Source organism: Asterias rubens, chromosome 16, assembly GCF_902459465.1.
Source record: "Asterias rubens chromosome 16, eAstRub1.3, whole genome shotgun sequence".
NCBI lineage: Eukaryota > Metazoa > Echinodermata > Asteroidea > Forcipulatida > Asteriidae > Asterias > Asterias rubens.
Genome location: NC_047077.1, coordinates 9,932,042 through 9,947,003, shown reverse-complemented (window position 1 = coordinate 9,947,003; position 14,962 = coordinate 9,932,042). Strand labels below are relative to the sequence as shown.

At 37.9% G+C, this 14,962-nt stretch overlaps 1 protein-coding gene across 1 annotated transcript; it reads left to right on the top strand.

Annotated features, from left to right (window-relative positions):
* The first annotated feature begins 1,623 nt into the window (after positions 1-1,623).
* On the top strand, positions 1,624-12,188 carry LOC117301102 (solute carrier organic anion transporter family member 5A1-like). The gene is made up of 12 exons (XM_033784988.1): positions 1,624-1,969; positions 2,575-2,774; positions 3,873-4,157; positions 5,399-5,563; positions 6,268-6,463; positions 7,881-8,034; positions 8,657-8,832; positions 9,366-9,430; positions 10,271-10,419; positions 11,323-11,418; positions 12,029-12,074; positions 12,179-12,188. The coding sequence occupies exons 1-11, from the start codon at positions 1,629-1,631 to the stop codon at positions 12,053-12,055; spliced, it is 1,854 nt and encodes a 617-aa protein (XP_033640879.1). The 5' UTR covers positions 1,624-1,628; the 3' UTR covers positions 12,056-12,074; positions 12,179-12,188.
* The last annotated feature ends 2,774 nt before the right edge of the window (positions 12,189-14,962 follow it).

Below are 14,962 nucleotides of genomic sequence, written 5' to 3'. Positions count from 1 at the left end.
TTGAGCAACCTATGAGGGCAACCCGTAGATCAAACCTTTTTTCTATCTTACACGTGTATTATTTGTGTCCTGTCTTTTCATGATTGTTTGTCAATTTGTCTGTCCGTCTATAATTTTATAGGCTGGGAACATATATAAGCTGTTGCTTCACCACGGACCTATACGCGTTGCCATTTTGGGTGCGTTCGTTTAGCTTCCCTGGTCGACCCCGGTCTGCTTGGTGGAGTGGGTCACTTGGGGGTGACCTGAGGTACATGCCGTCACCACGAGAGGGCTAGTGTGATCGTTCGATTAGCTATTGTCACACAGGGGCTCACCCGAGTGAGGACCGCGGGGTACACACAGGGAAGCTAAACGAACGCGCCCTTTGTTTCAGTTCACTTTTTTATCACTTTTGTAAAAGGTCAATGTAGGCATATACTGTCAATTTGATTATTTATAACATCGTGTAAATTCATTTTAAATTATTGTTATTTATGCAACATGCGTCATTAAGGGGCAAATAAGGCCTAGTGTTATCTAAAAAAAAACGTGTTTTTTTGTTTTGTTATAATAAGCATCATAAATGGAGAACTTTTTAAAGGACAAGCACAACAAAAAGGTAGCACCGAAAAGCACTTTAACCTTTCCAACAAGCTTTAGATTAAATATAATTATAAAATCGTAAGAAATAACCATTGGATTTTCTGCAGTTCTTTATCCCGGACTTAGATGTTGCCATTTTGTTTAATGTTCACTTCTATGTCACCATGCAGGCCTATGCTGACTATTGGTATAAAGTCACCTGGAAATCTAATTTTTTTTCTTTCAAACATAAGAGTATATGCTTACGAACAATAAAACAATTTTTTTAGTAATTGTTTGTCACGATTTATATGTTTAAAAAATATATAAAGTTGTTTGGGGGGCTGACTCCGCCTACCCCTTTTGTGACGTCAATCGAGGCAGACTTTGCCTGCAATGCGTATAGTAAACACACGTGCAAAGTACATGTACGTCCAAGTCGTGAGTTTGTACATTTCAAAAAGTGTTTTTCTGCATTCAGCAGCAATACACCTGGTCGGCATTGCCGGAACTTTTTTTTTTTTGAAACGTACGAACTCACGACTTGGTCCGTACATGTACTTTGCAATTGTGTTTACTCTACGCATTACAGGCAAAGTCTGCCTCGATTGACGTCACGAGCAGCGCCCTCGCGGGTCGGGGTCTACTCTTAAATTTGTAAATAACATAAGAACTGATTTTTTAAAACCTTAGTTAACTGTTTATTCACATTCCACTCATCAAAACACATATATTAGTGACAAAAGCTTTATTTTGAAAAAATACCACTTCCAGGTGACTTTAAATAACATTTGTGGATCATTCATTTTGAAGTATGTGATTAATACAACATTAAAATAATAATCATCATTTAGGCTAAATTCATCCAGTGTAAGATGTAGCCCTCCTCATGTAGACGCAATTAAATTGTTGTTTCTCTCAGTTCTGGTCCATGTTGTTATCTGTCTATTTCTGTTCCTTTTCCCTGTCCTTGGTTGCCATCATTGGTCAGATATAAACGCAAACATTAACCACTGGATTCTTCTGCAGTTTTTCCAGATTCCAGGAAAACAAACACCTCTAAGATGGGGCGAGGTTTCTTCCACAGCCCTATAGCCTTCGGCTTCTGTCTGACCCTCTTACTCATGTTCCAAGTCAGTGTCGGTGTATTCATCGCGGGCGTGCTCACCACCCTTGAGAAGCAGTACCGTCTAAAGTCATCTGTGTCCGGCCTGATCATCTCGACCAGTGACATCGCTAGTCTCGTCTCAACCGTCGTGGTGACATACATCGGGCAGAAATTCCACAGGCCCCGTATAATCGGGATTCTTGGACTCCTTATTGGTCTGGGTGGAATTCTGAGTGGTTTGCCGCACTTCATGTACCCAGCCTACAGAGATGGTGATGGTAACATCACACAGAGCGGGTAAATCAACAGCAACAAAACTAATACTGCTAAATTAAATGTTTTATTACACACACAAAAATAAATAATGTGGAACTGTAAATCTAAAAAAGATGGTAACGGCACACATGGCTGGTAAATCAACAAATGTTTTCCCGGCGAAAACAAACAATATTGTTTGAGTCAATCTTGTATTAAACACCTTTTAAAGTTACAACAAAAGTACTTTATTTTCCACCCAAACACCTTTTGTAATTATTTAGTTAAGCTTGAGATACATTTCTTGAGAACCAAAATTTAAACCCAGTGCAGCCCCCTTTTTGCACGTGTTTGGCCAGTTATTTTGTGACTTAAAAGCACTGGTCACCTTTGTTAACGTTGTCAAAGACCAATATTCTCACTTGGTTTATCCATTGATGTGCATATTAAGTAACACAAGTCATTAATTTCACCCAATTGGCCATCGAAATTGCAAGAGAATAATAAAAGAAAAATCTTTGTTACACGCATTGGTGTGCTTTCAAGTCTGCAGCCATCTAACGTTCAACAGTTTTTTTGGGGCCATTATTGGGACACTTTTAAAAGAAGGAACTTATTATTATTATTATTTTTTTTTACAGCGATAGTGTTTTTATATGTGACAAAGACCGTGTGCTGGAGAACTGCACGGCGGCCGATATCGACAACTCTGGCTCTCGGCTTGATGAACTATGGGCCATGCTCCTAGGCCAGGCCTTGATGGGAGTTGCTTATGGGCCACTGTTTCCATTAGCTTTAACCTACCTCGATGATCAGGTTAAAGGCACTACGACTCCTGTTTATATCGGTAAGACCAAAACAAAACAGGCAACATGTTATTGGCCTAGGAAGTTGCAGAATTGCTCCTAGGAATGTAAGTCAGTTGTCTTTAAGTTTTTAATTTAATATAATAATAAGGTATGTGTTTTATATAACAACATTAATTAAGTGTAAACAATTTGCTATGGGTGTTTATTTTTTATGTTTTCATATTTTTATTTGCGATAGATTTGGGAAAGATTTCTGGTCCATGCTAGACTTTGGTCCAAGTCTTCGATCGTGGCTTTTTAGTCGTCCTGATAGCCGCTACAAACAGCGCCCTCTTGTGATCTTTCTTCGCCATTTAGCCTAGTTAGGGCCAATAATAGCTAATAATGTGGGGGCGTTTTCGTGGCTGAGATGCAGAAGAATAACCGCGATCTAAGACTTGAATCAAGTCTAGGTCCATGCTTGTTCCTGTGCCCCATGCAGGGAATGCTGTCTATGCCGGAGATTCGGTCCCCCAATGGGAAATTAACATGGGCTGTTGGAGGATGATTCAAAAGAGGGCGCTATCAGAAGAAGTTTGTAAACAGTTTGCCATATGGGGACATAATCTCCTGCCACACCTTTATACACCCTGATGTCCTCTCTCCACCTTCTTCTCTGTCTACCTCTTTCCCTTATCCCTGTCCTTGGTTGCCATTCCATTATTCTTGTTGTCCATCTATTGTCATTTCTTTTGACAGTCTGTCCATCAACCCATCTCCGTAGCTTGTTTAATTGTCCTTACTCTCTAAATGTGAAAGAGTGACAAACACCACTCTTACATTTCGGGCTGTCCTCCATACGGCTCTTCAAAAAGAGTGGTGGTTATTTCACTCTTTTAGAGGGGTTTCACTCCAGGACAGAGTAAAAAATCACTCAAAATGATTCAAACTTCAATTTAAAAGAGTGGAAGACCACTCGAAAAAAAGTTGTCCTTCATTATGGCTCTTCAAAGAGTGCTTTTTCACTCTTTTACATTAAGAGAGTATGACGTCGCTTACATCCATTTTCCTTTCGTGTTTATGTGCATTATTAATCATGTCTCTAACTAAAATATGTAGCATTTGTCTCCCCATTGCTGTCCATGGTTCTGCTCCAGGTGTCTTTCTCTCAGCGGGTACATCAGCACCACTACTTGGCTTCGCCACGGCATTTGGCTTCCTGTTCATGAACGTGAACTGGCCAGCACCGGTCGACCCATCCAAGGAGTGGCTTGGTGCATGGTGGATGGGCTTCCTTATGGATGGTCTCATTGTCATGATACTCTCTATTCCCTTCTTCTTCTTTCCGGAGAAGATGGATCTTGATATAGTTGTGAAAGATGACAAAGGAAAGGGAAAATTTGCAAAGGAGGACGAGCCGATGGGAAAAGTTGGAATTAAAGGTACGTATAAATCAAAAGCAGTAACTTTTAAGATTGGATACTTCCAGCTTCAGTGTCCTGCCTAATCACGCATAATAACAATAGGCTACTAGCTTGACTGTTTCTATATGCCAAGGGATATTCATGTATAAATTTAAATAATTTTACTGTGGACTTAATACAAAGAGTGGTCACTACAGTATCTAAAAAGGTTAACTATTTCAAACCTTAGTTTCATTTTAACCATCCAATTATAACTTTAGTTAAATATTGTTGTTTTTTTACCCATACACCGATGTGTGTTAGCACTGTATACTTAGTACTTTCCCGAGTCCTGTGAAAAAAAAATATCACAGGCATGTTACTCGGGTGGGATTTGAACCACCGACCCTTGCAATTAAGTCTTACCAACTAGACTACCGAGGTCGCCCGGTAGCTAGAGGCAGTTCGAATCCTATGTTTTGGCAGCGGGTACCGCAACGATATAATAGATGTTAAACTTGCATCGGGGATAAAGAATATTAATTTTTGGTTTTTACCCATACACCGATGTGTGTTAGCACTGTATACTCAGTACTTTCCCGAGTCCTGTGAAAAACATCACAGGCATGTTACTCGGGTGGGATTCGAACCCACGACCCTTGCAATTCTAGAGCAGTGTCTTACCAACTAGACTACCGAGGTTGCCCGGCAGCTAGAGGCAGTTCGAATCCTATGTTTTGGCAGCGGGTACCGCAACGATATAATAGATGTTAAACTTGCATCGGGGATAAAGAATATTAATTTTTGGTTTTTACCCATACACCGATGTGTGTTAGCACTGTATACTCAGTACTTTCCCGAGTCCTGTGAAAAAATATCACAGGCATGTTACTCGGGTGGAAGTTCTAAATAAAACGGATAATTATTCGGTCTTCCCTCTTAGTATAGAACACCTCAAAGTATAGCATCATGATGGAGATAGTTCATATGGAGCCTATATAGAGACAAGTTGTTTTAACAGTATTTAGTTGCCAGTAAATATCATTTTTGTTCTCTCGAAATAGTTTGTCATTCTTCCAAAATCATCTCGAGCGAACGAAAGATTTTTTCGAAGGAGGGAAATATTTTGTCGAGGGTAGAAACCAACATTTTGATGGAGCAAAAAATGCCATTTCGAGAAAACGAACCCTCTTTACGAGCTTATGTCACAATATTTACAGAGAGTGGTCTTGTTTAGGTAAAATATTGTTACGTCACTGTATTTGTTCTTTTCCAAACAGATTTCTTGGACTCGTCCCGGCGGATTTTCTTGAACTTTGTGTTCATGATGATCATGATATCTACTATAGCTCAACTAGCTATTGCTGCATGCTTTGGATTCTATCTAGCCAAGTACCTGGAGCTCCAGTACAACTTACCTGCAGCCAACTCGGCATTATATGTTGGTAGGTGCTGACCAAGTCATTATGGAAGACTTAGGCGCTTGGTGGCAGCAGACCTAAAGGATAAATCAATTGTTCTCAGTAATGTGCGCATGCTCAAAACTACGTAATCACTGGATAAAAATATTTATTCTCGGTTACTCTGCTGTCACCTAACGTTCCAAAGTCCCCTATTGCTTGGCAGTGCATAGAAGTATTGAAAGAAAAGGTCGGTTAAGCTTTACAGTCATCTTCTGATTTAAAAAATAAATTACAAGGAATTAGTCTTAAATATTAACGTCGTTATATCTTGGACGAATATTGTCGTCATTAAAACAACCGACCTGTGGCTTTAGGTTGCCAAGAGCTAAGATATTTATGGAGTTTTTTAAATAAAAGTATAATAATTCATCTGGTCGAGGATACATCAACACTTTCCATAGTAGTTTCGTATGAAGCTAATAATTGGTATACACCTGTCGGTAATAATAACGTGGTTGGAAGTTCGCTTGGACGTTTTCATTTCTTAACATCGTTTTGTGGCACATCGACTGCACTCTAAAAACTTCTGGTCAAAAGTGAAAACAATTGTCTTCTCTTTTCTTAAATATTTGTGTGTACCAGCTGGGTGAGGAGTCAGGGTCAATTCAGGAGGAGTAAGTTTTCAAGGGTATGTATCTAACCATTACTTAACAAACTTATTTGTTTCTATGCTTCAACTTCTACAGGCATTATAATCATGCCGTCAGCTCTCATTGGCAACCTTTCAAGCGGATTTATAATCAAGAAGCTCAATCTTGGCGCCAAAGGGTGTGGTCGTCTCCTCGTTTGTCTCACCATTATCAGTACTGTCATCATGCCAATAGTGTACTTTCTATCGTGTCCTGACGCTAAATATGCACATGTGTACAAAGGGACTATAAGGTAGGCCTACTTTATGGAAGACTCAGTTTTGAATCTTCTATATTCCGTCTTAATAATAATAATAATAATAATAATAATAATAATAATAATAATAATAATAATAATAATAATAATAATAATAATAATAATAATAATAATAATAATAATAATAATAATAATAATAATAATAATAATAATAATAATAATAATAATAATAATAAATGCCGAAGTTTTATATAGCGCTCGTGACTTGTAACAGGGTAATCAAGGCGCTTAGTACATTTCCCCCAAAAAACAGATTATTGAGGTTATGAATTCTGAGACTTAAATAATATGTAGCACCTTATATGGGTGTACATGGTGCTACGGCTTATTCAGCAGCCACTGCCTGGAACACCGGGGCGAACCCCTTCTCTTTATAGCGGTAACTGGTACTGGAATCTATTACGTGCATTGCACGATGCACGACGCACGGGATCAACGGCTTTACGTTCCATCACTTAAATATTATGGTTATGAGAATTACTTGGGATTGAAAAAGAGTCCCAGGGGATGTTTCATGCAATATCTATTGATATCTTCAGGTGTGTTTGGTAAATACATATAGACGATGGTAGCGTGCAGTGCAAAAATACGGGTGCTAAATATTGGACAAACCTGTAATTTTTTTTTCAGACCAACATACTTTTTTTAAACAAGATTAGTGTTTTTAATTTGCTTTTCACCCAAACACCGATATGTGTTAGCACTGTATACTCAGTGACTTCCCGAGTCCTGTGAAAAAACATCACAGGTATAATACTCGGGTGGGATTCGAGCCCACGACCCTTGCAAGTTTAGAACAACTGTATGGGTGAAAATCTAAAATAATATTCTTTATCCCAGAGGCACATTTTACATCTATTAAGATTAGTGTTATTATATGGTTGTAACCCATTAACTTCCAAAATCATACTACTTTTGAATCTTACATAAGTAGTACATTAAAAACCAGTGTTTAGAATTTCAACACAATTCTAAGCATAAACTTTTTACCCATTTTTGCCCCTCATGTAAACCTAATTAAAACCTATTTTGTAAACTGTGCATTTCGGCCTTTTAGCCGCTGTATTGCAGTGTTTTAATAAGTAAACCATGAATAATAATAAATATTGATTACTGTGTGTTTGAACCATAGAGCTATATATATTGACTAGAGCACTAACACCCCGTTATACACGCACTAAGGTTTTGAAGCCATGAGGGCGCATCCATGTTTATGTAAAACCAATACAATATATAGCTCTATGGTTTGAACACAACAACCAATTTGAGCAGGTGTCAAAATGATAAGCATGTTTATCATGTTTCAAAGGCGAGTACAACATTTGTGTTAGAGTGAAACCTTCTTGTTGTCTTCAAACTGTTTTTTATTTTTAATTACCACAAATTTTTAAAGACCACCCGATAGCTGTAACGATGACTGCAGCTGCTCTAAGGCCAGGTATGAGCCAGTGTGTGGAGCCGATGGACTCACCTACGTCACGCCGTGTTTTGCAGGCTGCTCCGGGCAAGCACAGAACCGAACGGACGATCCAAACACCAACATTACGGTACGACTGCTATGGCGATATTATGCATTCTCGTGAACAATAGAACTGTCACCTTAAAACCATCTTAACAACATTTGTGTCCTTAATCAATACACTCAAGCATGATTGCTTCGTTAAAGCTGGGGAGGTAGTGCTTTCTGCTATACCAGACAGGCTCCTGATTGATGACACAAAAGCCTACATCCGTATGGAATATAAAAGGTATTACACTGTTTCAGTCCATGGAGTAGTGGCAACGGCCCCTGGAACACACCTTCAAGTGGCCTTCAGGCCTTGAATGTATGCGACTTGCAAAACCACATTATCTGAGATCCCTTTAAAAATAACTTTATTATGTATAAAGGGTGTCAGTCCCCCCCCCCCCCCCCCCCAATGCATATGAGAAGCATTACTGATTCGGTAACGTGTTCCTACCTTTAGAGATACAACAAATGAGCGGTTCCAAAATATCAAAGGGAAACTTTGCCTTTAACGACCAATAAACCCCAAATTTTATGTTGAAACGTTGCAACGCGTTGTCTTGTTTCTAAGTGACACAAATAAAAAAAAATGCATTGTGTTTTCGTTTGTTTTAATTTTTGTTATTTAACCTGAAATGTTTTTTTTATTTTTTATAATGCAGTTTTATACTGGTTGTAAGTGTATGTCTGATGGCGACAATGTAGATTGGTCGATGGAGGCTACAGAAGGGGAATGCCGCCCACCTTGTAATATGATCTACATCGTGGGTGTGGTTTTGTTCATCAATGTCATGTTCGGCTCATTCGCCAAGAATCCTTTGCTCATCATGCAGATGAGGTAAGTGCGCATGGTAGTCACTGAAATCAGCATTCCACTGATCTGTAAACATTGGTTATTGCAAAGAATGATTTACACATACAAACTGGTTTAAAAAGGTAACACTATAATAACTAACAATAAAAGGGAAGGTATGAGTTTTGTTACTTATCTTAAAATTAATGGCATTAAAAACTTATTTGGTTTAGATTTACAACAACTTTCATTAGGCCCTGCTACTACATGTATAAAGAATTTTGAGAGTCATTTCATTTCAAAGTAATGTGGTAATGGAAAAAAGCTATCAGTTTTTATACCCCTAAATTTCAATCTTGGAAACGTATCCGTCAGATACTTTTATAAGATTGTGGATTTATCGTTCATGTTCTTCCCGTGTCGTGTAACTGCCCCGGGTTAGTTTATTTGTATTTTACAACTATAAAGGATGAAAATAATCAAACGGTTCTGTAAAAATGAGGGTTCGGTTTCCTTCCACAAAAATTCTATTTTGTATTTTCTCTAAATCGATTTTATTATTTTCATTTGTTGTGCAGATGTGTCGAGAGCAAGGATAAAACATTCGGACTGGGTCTCGCCACACTTTTTAGCAGAGCATTTGGTGAATATAAGTTGTTATGTTTCTTAATATTGTAATGTTATATCATACGAGTAACAAGGAGGCTTTGAGAGTTTCAATAGTTGTTTTAAAACTAGATTATATTTAATTATTTCCCCTTAGATATGTGGGTCCCCGTGTTAGCTCGCAAAGTAAAAGGAAAACCGCGCAGTTTCAATTTCGAGGCATTTATTGTGTGGATCATTTAGTTCTACTTTTAAAACATCTTTCTATAAACCATATGCATTTCATTACAAACGGTTTCAAACACCCCATCAAAGCCAACGTATCCATGTAACTTGAAAATTAAGACAAGTTCGGATAAATTGCGTATACCTAACATTTGTTTATTTGTTGGTTGTTTTTGATTTTTTTTTTTTTATAATTAGATATGGACCTATGGCAGGGATTAAGTATTAAAGGCAGTGGACACTATTGGTGATTACTCAAAATATTTATTAGCATATAACCTTTCTTGATGACGAGTAATGGGGAGAGGTAGATGGTATAAAACATGTGAGAAACGGCTCCATCTGAAGTGCCATAGTTTTCGAGAAAGAAGTGATTTTCCACGAATTTGATTTCGAGACCTCAGATTTAGAACTTGAGGTCTCGAAATCAACCATCTAAACGCACACAACTTCGTGTGACAAGGGTTATTTTTCTTTCATTATTATCTCACAACTTCGACGACCAATTGAGCTCAAATTTTCACAGGTTAATTATTTAATGCATATGTTGAGATACACCAACTGTGAAGGCTAGTCCTTGACATTTACCAATAGTGTCCACTGCCTTTAAAATGAATGAGGGTAATAAATACCAATATTTGATTAATTACAGGGTTCTTGCCAGCACCTTTGTACATGGGAGCCTTCATTCAAAATACCTGCATGCTAGGACGCATTGAATGCGGAATACAAGGCGACTGTCTCGTCTACAATGCCCAAAGGTTTCGATTCTCCTTTCTAGGGCTGCTCTTTGTACTGAATGTAAGTAGGCCTATAACCAGGGCCTGATTTCATAAAGCCTGTAAGCACAGAAATTTGCTTAGCATGAAATTTCTTCCTTAATAAAAACAGGATTACCAACCAAATTTCCACGTGATTTTCCAGCTAACAGTAGCTGAGTGCCAGTAACGAGCAATATGTAACAAATTAAAATTTGGTTGGTAGTCTTGTTTTTATCAAGGAAGAAATTCATGCTAAGCAAATATTTGTGCTTACGGGCTTTAATAAATTGAGCCCAGGAATGTTGACTACATCATAACGACCAATTCTTAGCGTCGCGCCAAAGCGCCACTTGATTAAGCACTATGGGTCAAAATTGACCAAGACTCTGCGTTGACTTTTTCTGAGTCAAGCTGACATGGAAAGTGATTAGAAAACGGGATTTGATTTTAAACCAAAATTTATGTTATTTCGAGATTTTTCCGGGTCATTATGACCCCGAAATGTGTCAGGACCCTCATGACCTTGATCCGGGTCAATTTTGAGTGTAAACTCAAGTCATTGTTTTGCAATGGAGAACATTAACCTATTGTTATTATACCGTTGGTATAAGCTTGTATGGTTTTCCCAAACCAATAAACAAAGTCATTGTTTAATAGATTGTTTGACATCTAGTGAACCATTGCTATGCTAAAACATTATGATTCGAACTGCCTCTAGCTACCGGGCAATCTCGGTAGTCTAGTCTAAAATTACAAAGGCCGTGGGTTCGAATACCACCCGAGTAATAAGCCAGTGATTTGTTTTTCACAGATAACTCGGGAAAGTACCGAGTATACAGTCGGTGCTAATACACATCGATATAAAAGGTTAACACCTAAATGAGTTGGCTAAGGTCATTGTTCTGTTTCAACATCAGACCCATCTTTGTATGTTCCTTGACAGGTGATCAGTTTGATTTTCTTCATAATTGCGACTATTAAGGCGACGATGATTGAAAACAAGCTGGAACGAGAGAAGAATGGACCAACTGAAACTAAAGTAAGCACTTGATTAGTTTTACATAAATCTTACTTCACTATATTATTACACGTACAGTCAAAGACAACATTTTTCACCGAATCACCGAAAATGCTATTTCCATATTATTTAGTATACGGTTTGCGGTAGTCTCTAATTGAATTTGGGTGGCTCTGATGAAAAGAACCGTAGGTTTCAACTCGACGTTTCGATCAGTATGTTATGATCATCTTCTGGAGAGCATACTGGTCGAAACGTCGGGTTAAAACCAACGGTTCCTTTCAGAAGTACCACTGACTCAACGGTGTTACCGTAAACCTTACTATATCGTTTTTCCACTGTACCAAGTTTCAACTCCTAGTTATTTCTATTTTATTTTAATTGGGTCTTCTCTTTTTTTTTAAATCCCTTTTCCCACTTTCATCAGTTTTGTAGGTTTTTAATTTTGTATTAATTATCTTTTGTTTAATGTTGTAATGATGAATGTAATAAACATTGTCAATAGTCATTTTAAACTCGAAGGCTATGTTTACTTTTTTGGATTGACGGTCAAAATTTTTGATATCATGATATTGAAACTTTTTACAAGTAGTTTTAAAACACAATATTGTGTGTTTTTAACTGTTATCAGGGCCTCATCGAAGACCACCGTTTTTGATGTGGGCTACCGTGAAAATGTAAGATCAAAATCAGATTTTTTTTTTAAGAATCATGTCCTTCTACTTTACGGGATATACGTCTTATTCTCTCATTGTCTTAAACTTTTCTTTCCTTCCTGCAGACTGAGATAGAAGGCAAAGACAACAAGGGATACAGTGACACTGGAACGCAAACTATTTCTCTCACCATTCATTCAACCAAAATCACCACCAAAAAGGAGTTAAAATAAAAAGGAACTTAACGCTGAAACTTTCTCGTATGTTAGCACAATGGGCTAAAGAAACCCGTTGCCTTGGACCGGTGGTCGAGTTGGTCTTGAAAAACCGTTTGTAACCGTTTGTTAAAAAATGATGTGGTTGGAAATATGTTTACACAATGATCCACGCAAATATGCCTCGAAATTGCGTGGTTTTCTTTTTACTTCGTCGACTAACACGGTCGGCCCAGACTGTGTTAGTTCGCAAAGAAAGGAAAAGAGGCAAATTTGTGTGGATGATTGTATTTTACTTTTAACACATCTTTCCAACAATATGCATTTTATAACAAACTCGTCCGATCCAAGGCAACGTGTTCCTTTAAAGGTAGTGGACACTATTGGTAATTGTCAGAGAATAGCCTTCACAGTTGGTGTATCTCAACATTTGCATACAATAACTAACCTGTGAAAATTTGAGCTCAATCGGTCATCGAACTTGCGAGATAATAATGAAAGAAAAAAACACCCTTGTCATACGAAGTTGTGTGCGTTTAGATGGTTGATTTCGAGACCTCAAGTTCTAAATCTGAGGTCTCGAAATCAAATTTACTTCTTTCTCAAAAACTATGGCGCTTCAGAGGGAGCCGTTTCTCACAATGTTTTTTACCATCGACCTCTTCACAGTACTCGTCACCAAGAGAGGTTTTATGCTAATAATTATTTTGAGTAACTACCAATAGTGTCCACTGCCTTAACGTAATATTATATTAGTACACTAAGTGTTGCTCTTATTTAAGATCTATTTCAAGTTGAATATTTGACCCTGTTTTAACTGTAAATGCGATACTGTACAGATTGAGGAATACAATTTTTAGCATTTAATTATTACAAATACTATACATTTTGTGGAACCAAGGTTCACATTTCAGTTCGTATACTTTTTAAAACTTTTGTTTATGCAAGTTCGCCCAAAACAAGGCTAAAAGCCACTCTAGGTAAAGGGCTACAAGAAAGAAAACATATAAATGCAAAAACTCAGTTAAGCTTAAGGTAGAAATTGATATTCCTCTTAAAAGATGGCAGATCATAGGATGAAGGGAAACATGCACCAGGCATGGAGTTCAAAAGAGATGCAGTGCGAGGGAAAAAGCTACTTGTAGCTATTTGTATATCACAGCCACACAGTATAAGGACGACAACAAGCAGAAAGCCTGGTCTCACTAAAAATCTGATACCGACGTGTCTGTAAACACTGCATGACCTCAGAATCCCTGTGATTTATCAGAACTATCAGCCAAGAGAGCCTTTGAAAGAGCGTTTGAACATTGATCAAATAGTCAAACCCACCTTTATGCTTTAGTGAACATCGGGGCTAAGAGCTATTGGTTCACACCCTTCGTAATACAAACAATCAAGCAATCAAGCAAGGATTTGCAGTCCTTTCTGGCAAGTTTTCGATGGTGAACTTGAACCCTTTTACAAAACCTTAAGGGATTTTTGAATAATGCCCAGTACATTAATATTAGTATGGGTATTTTAAAGTTTATTTTACTCTTGAAGATTTTGGGTCTACTAGTGTGTCGACACGATTGAACAGGATTTAGCAAGTGGGTTTCAGCGCATAGTTCCTTTTGGTTGTTTTTTTGTTTATTTAATATAGTTATTGAAACCCACTACGGCTTTAATTTATAGCCCTAATATAAATATCCTTGCGCCCATTGAACTGTGCATATGGCTACGTGACAGTGGTCTCACCACTGAGTATTGCATTCTCTCTCACTGATCACTGATTCTCTCTAAGGTAAGAAACTGTTTTCTAACAAATAAGTTTAACCAGAACTTGGCTTTACAACCCGAGTTTTATTTCACTCGTCTTTAAGTCAGTTTTTCTTTAAGTTATACACAACAGAATTATAAAAAATAAAAATAAAAAGTGTGATGTTTAAAAACAAAACAACAAATTTGATAAGTAGGCTTACTTTGTTTGCAGAGAGGTTTATAAACGTGTACTTGGGTTCCAAGAACTACTTGTTTTTCGAAAACCGTTTGTGTAAGCCGTGCCAGCAGAAAAGTCAATTGTGTAAGCTAATCAAACAAATATTTTTTTTTTTTGCAAACACAGTGGTATGAAATGGTTGTAAACAAAATGCTACCGGGTCGCTGGAGAGGTGAGACCACAGCTACCTGTAGAGAGATAGGGGGATATGCATAGGCTAGTAGTTTGTTTGGTTGACCTCGTTTAAAGTACGGTGCAATGGAATTGAAAGAGGTTTATTGTTGTGTACAATTTTCTCACAAAACGATTTGCTTTCATGTCATGCATCAACAGCCTGGGCACAAGTTCATAAAGCCTCGTCTGTAAGTACACAAAACTCGCTAAACACATTAAAGTATTGCTTTAGCTGAATCAGGTTGCCAACCCAAATTACGTCAAGTTTGCATTATTGTAGCTGTGGTTCCCGACACAATTTTTGCTCAGCAAAGAGACATTTATCGGGCAGTAATCTCATCGGGCAGTTACAGGCAATACCGGTTTGATCACAGAGTTAAAATATTGGACTTTACGGGCAAAAGAGGTGATGTCGCTTTGTGTGGTGCGGGGGGGGGGGAATGCTGTGAAAATGTGGGGAATTGTGTTACGCCCAGTTTCTTCTCACCTATTTCCCGTCTACCCCCCACCCCCCCCCCCCCAAAAAAAAAAAAAAAATA

Coding starts and splice junctions, on each gene's coding strand:
- LOC117301102 (XM_033784988.1), top strand. CDS start 1,629: ATGGGGCGAGGTTTCTTCCACAGCCCTATAGCCTTCGGCTTCTGTCTG. Junction 1,970..2,574: donor GGTAACATCACACAGAGCGG/GTAAATCAACAG, acceptor TTACAGCGATAG/TGTTTTTATATGTGACAAAG. Junction 5,564..6,267: donor CAACTCGGCATTATATGTTG/GTAGGTGCTGAC, acceptor CAACTTCTACAG/GCATTATAATCATGCCGTCA.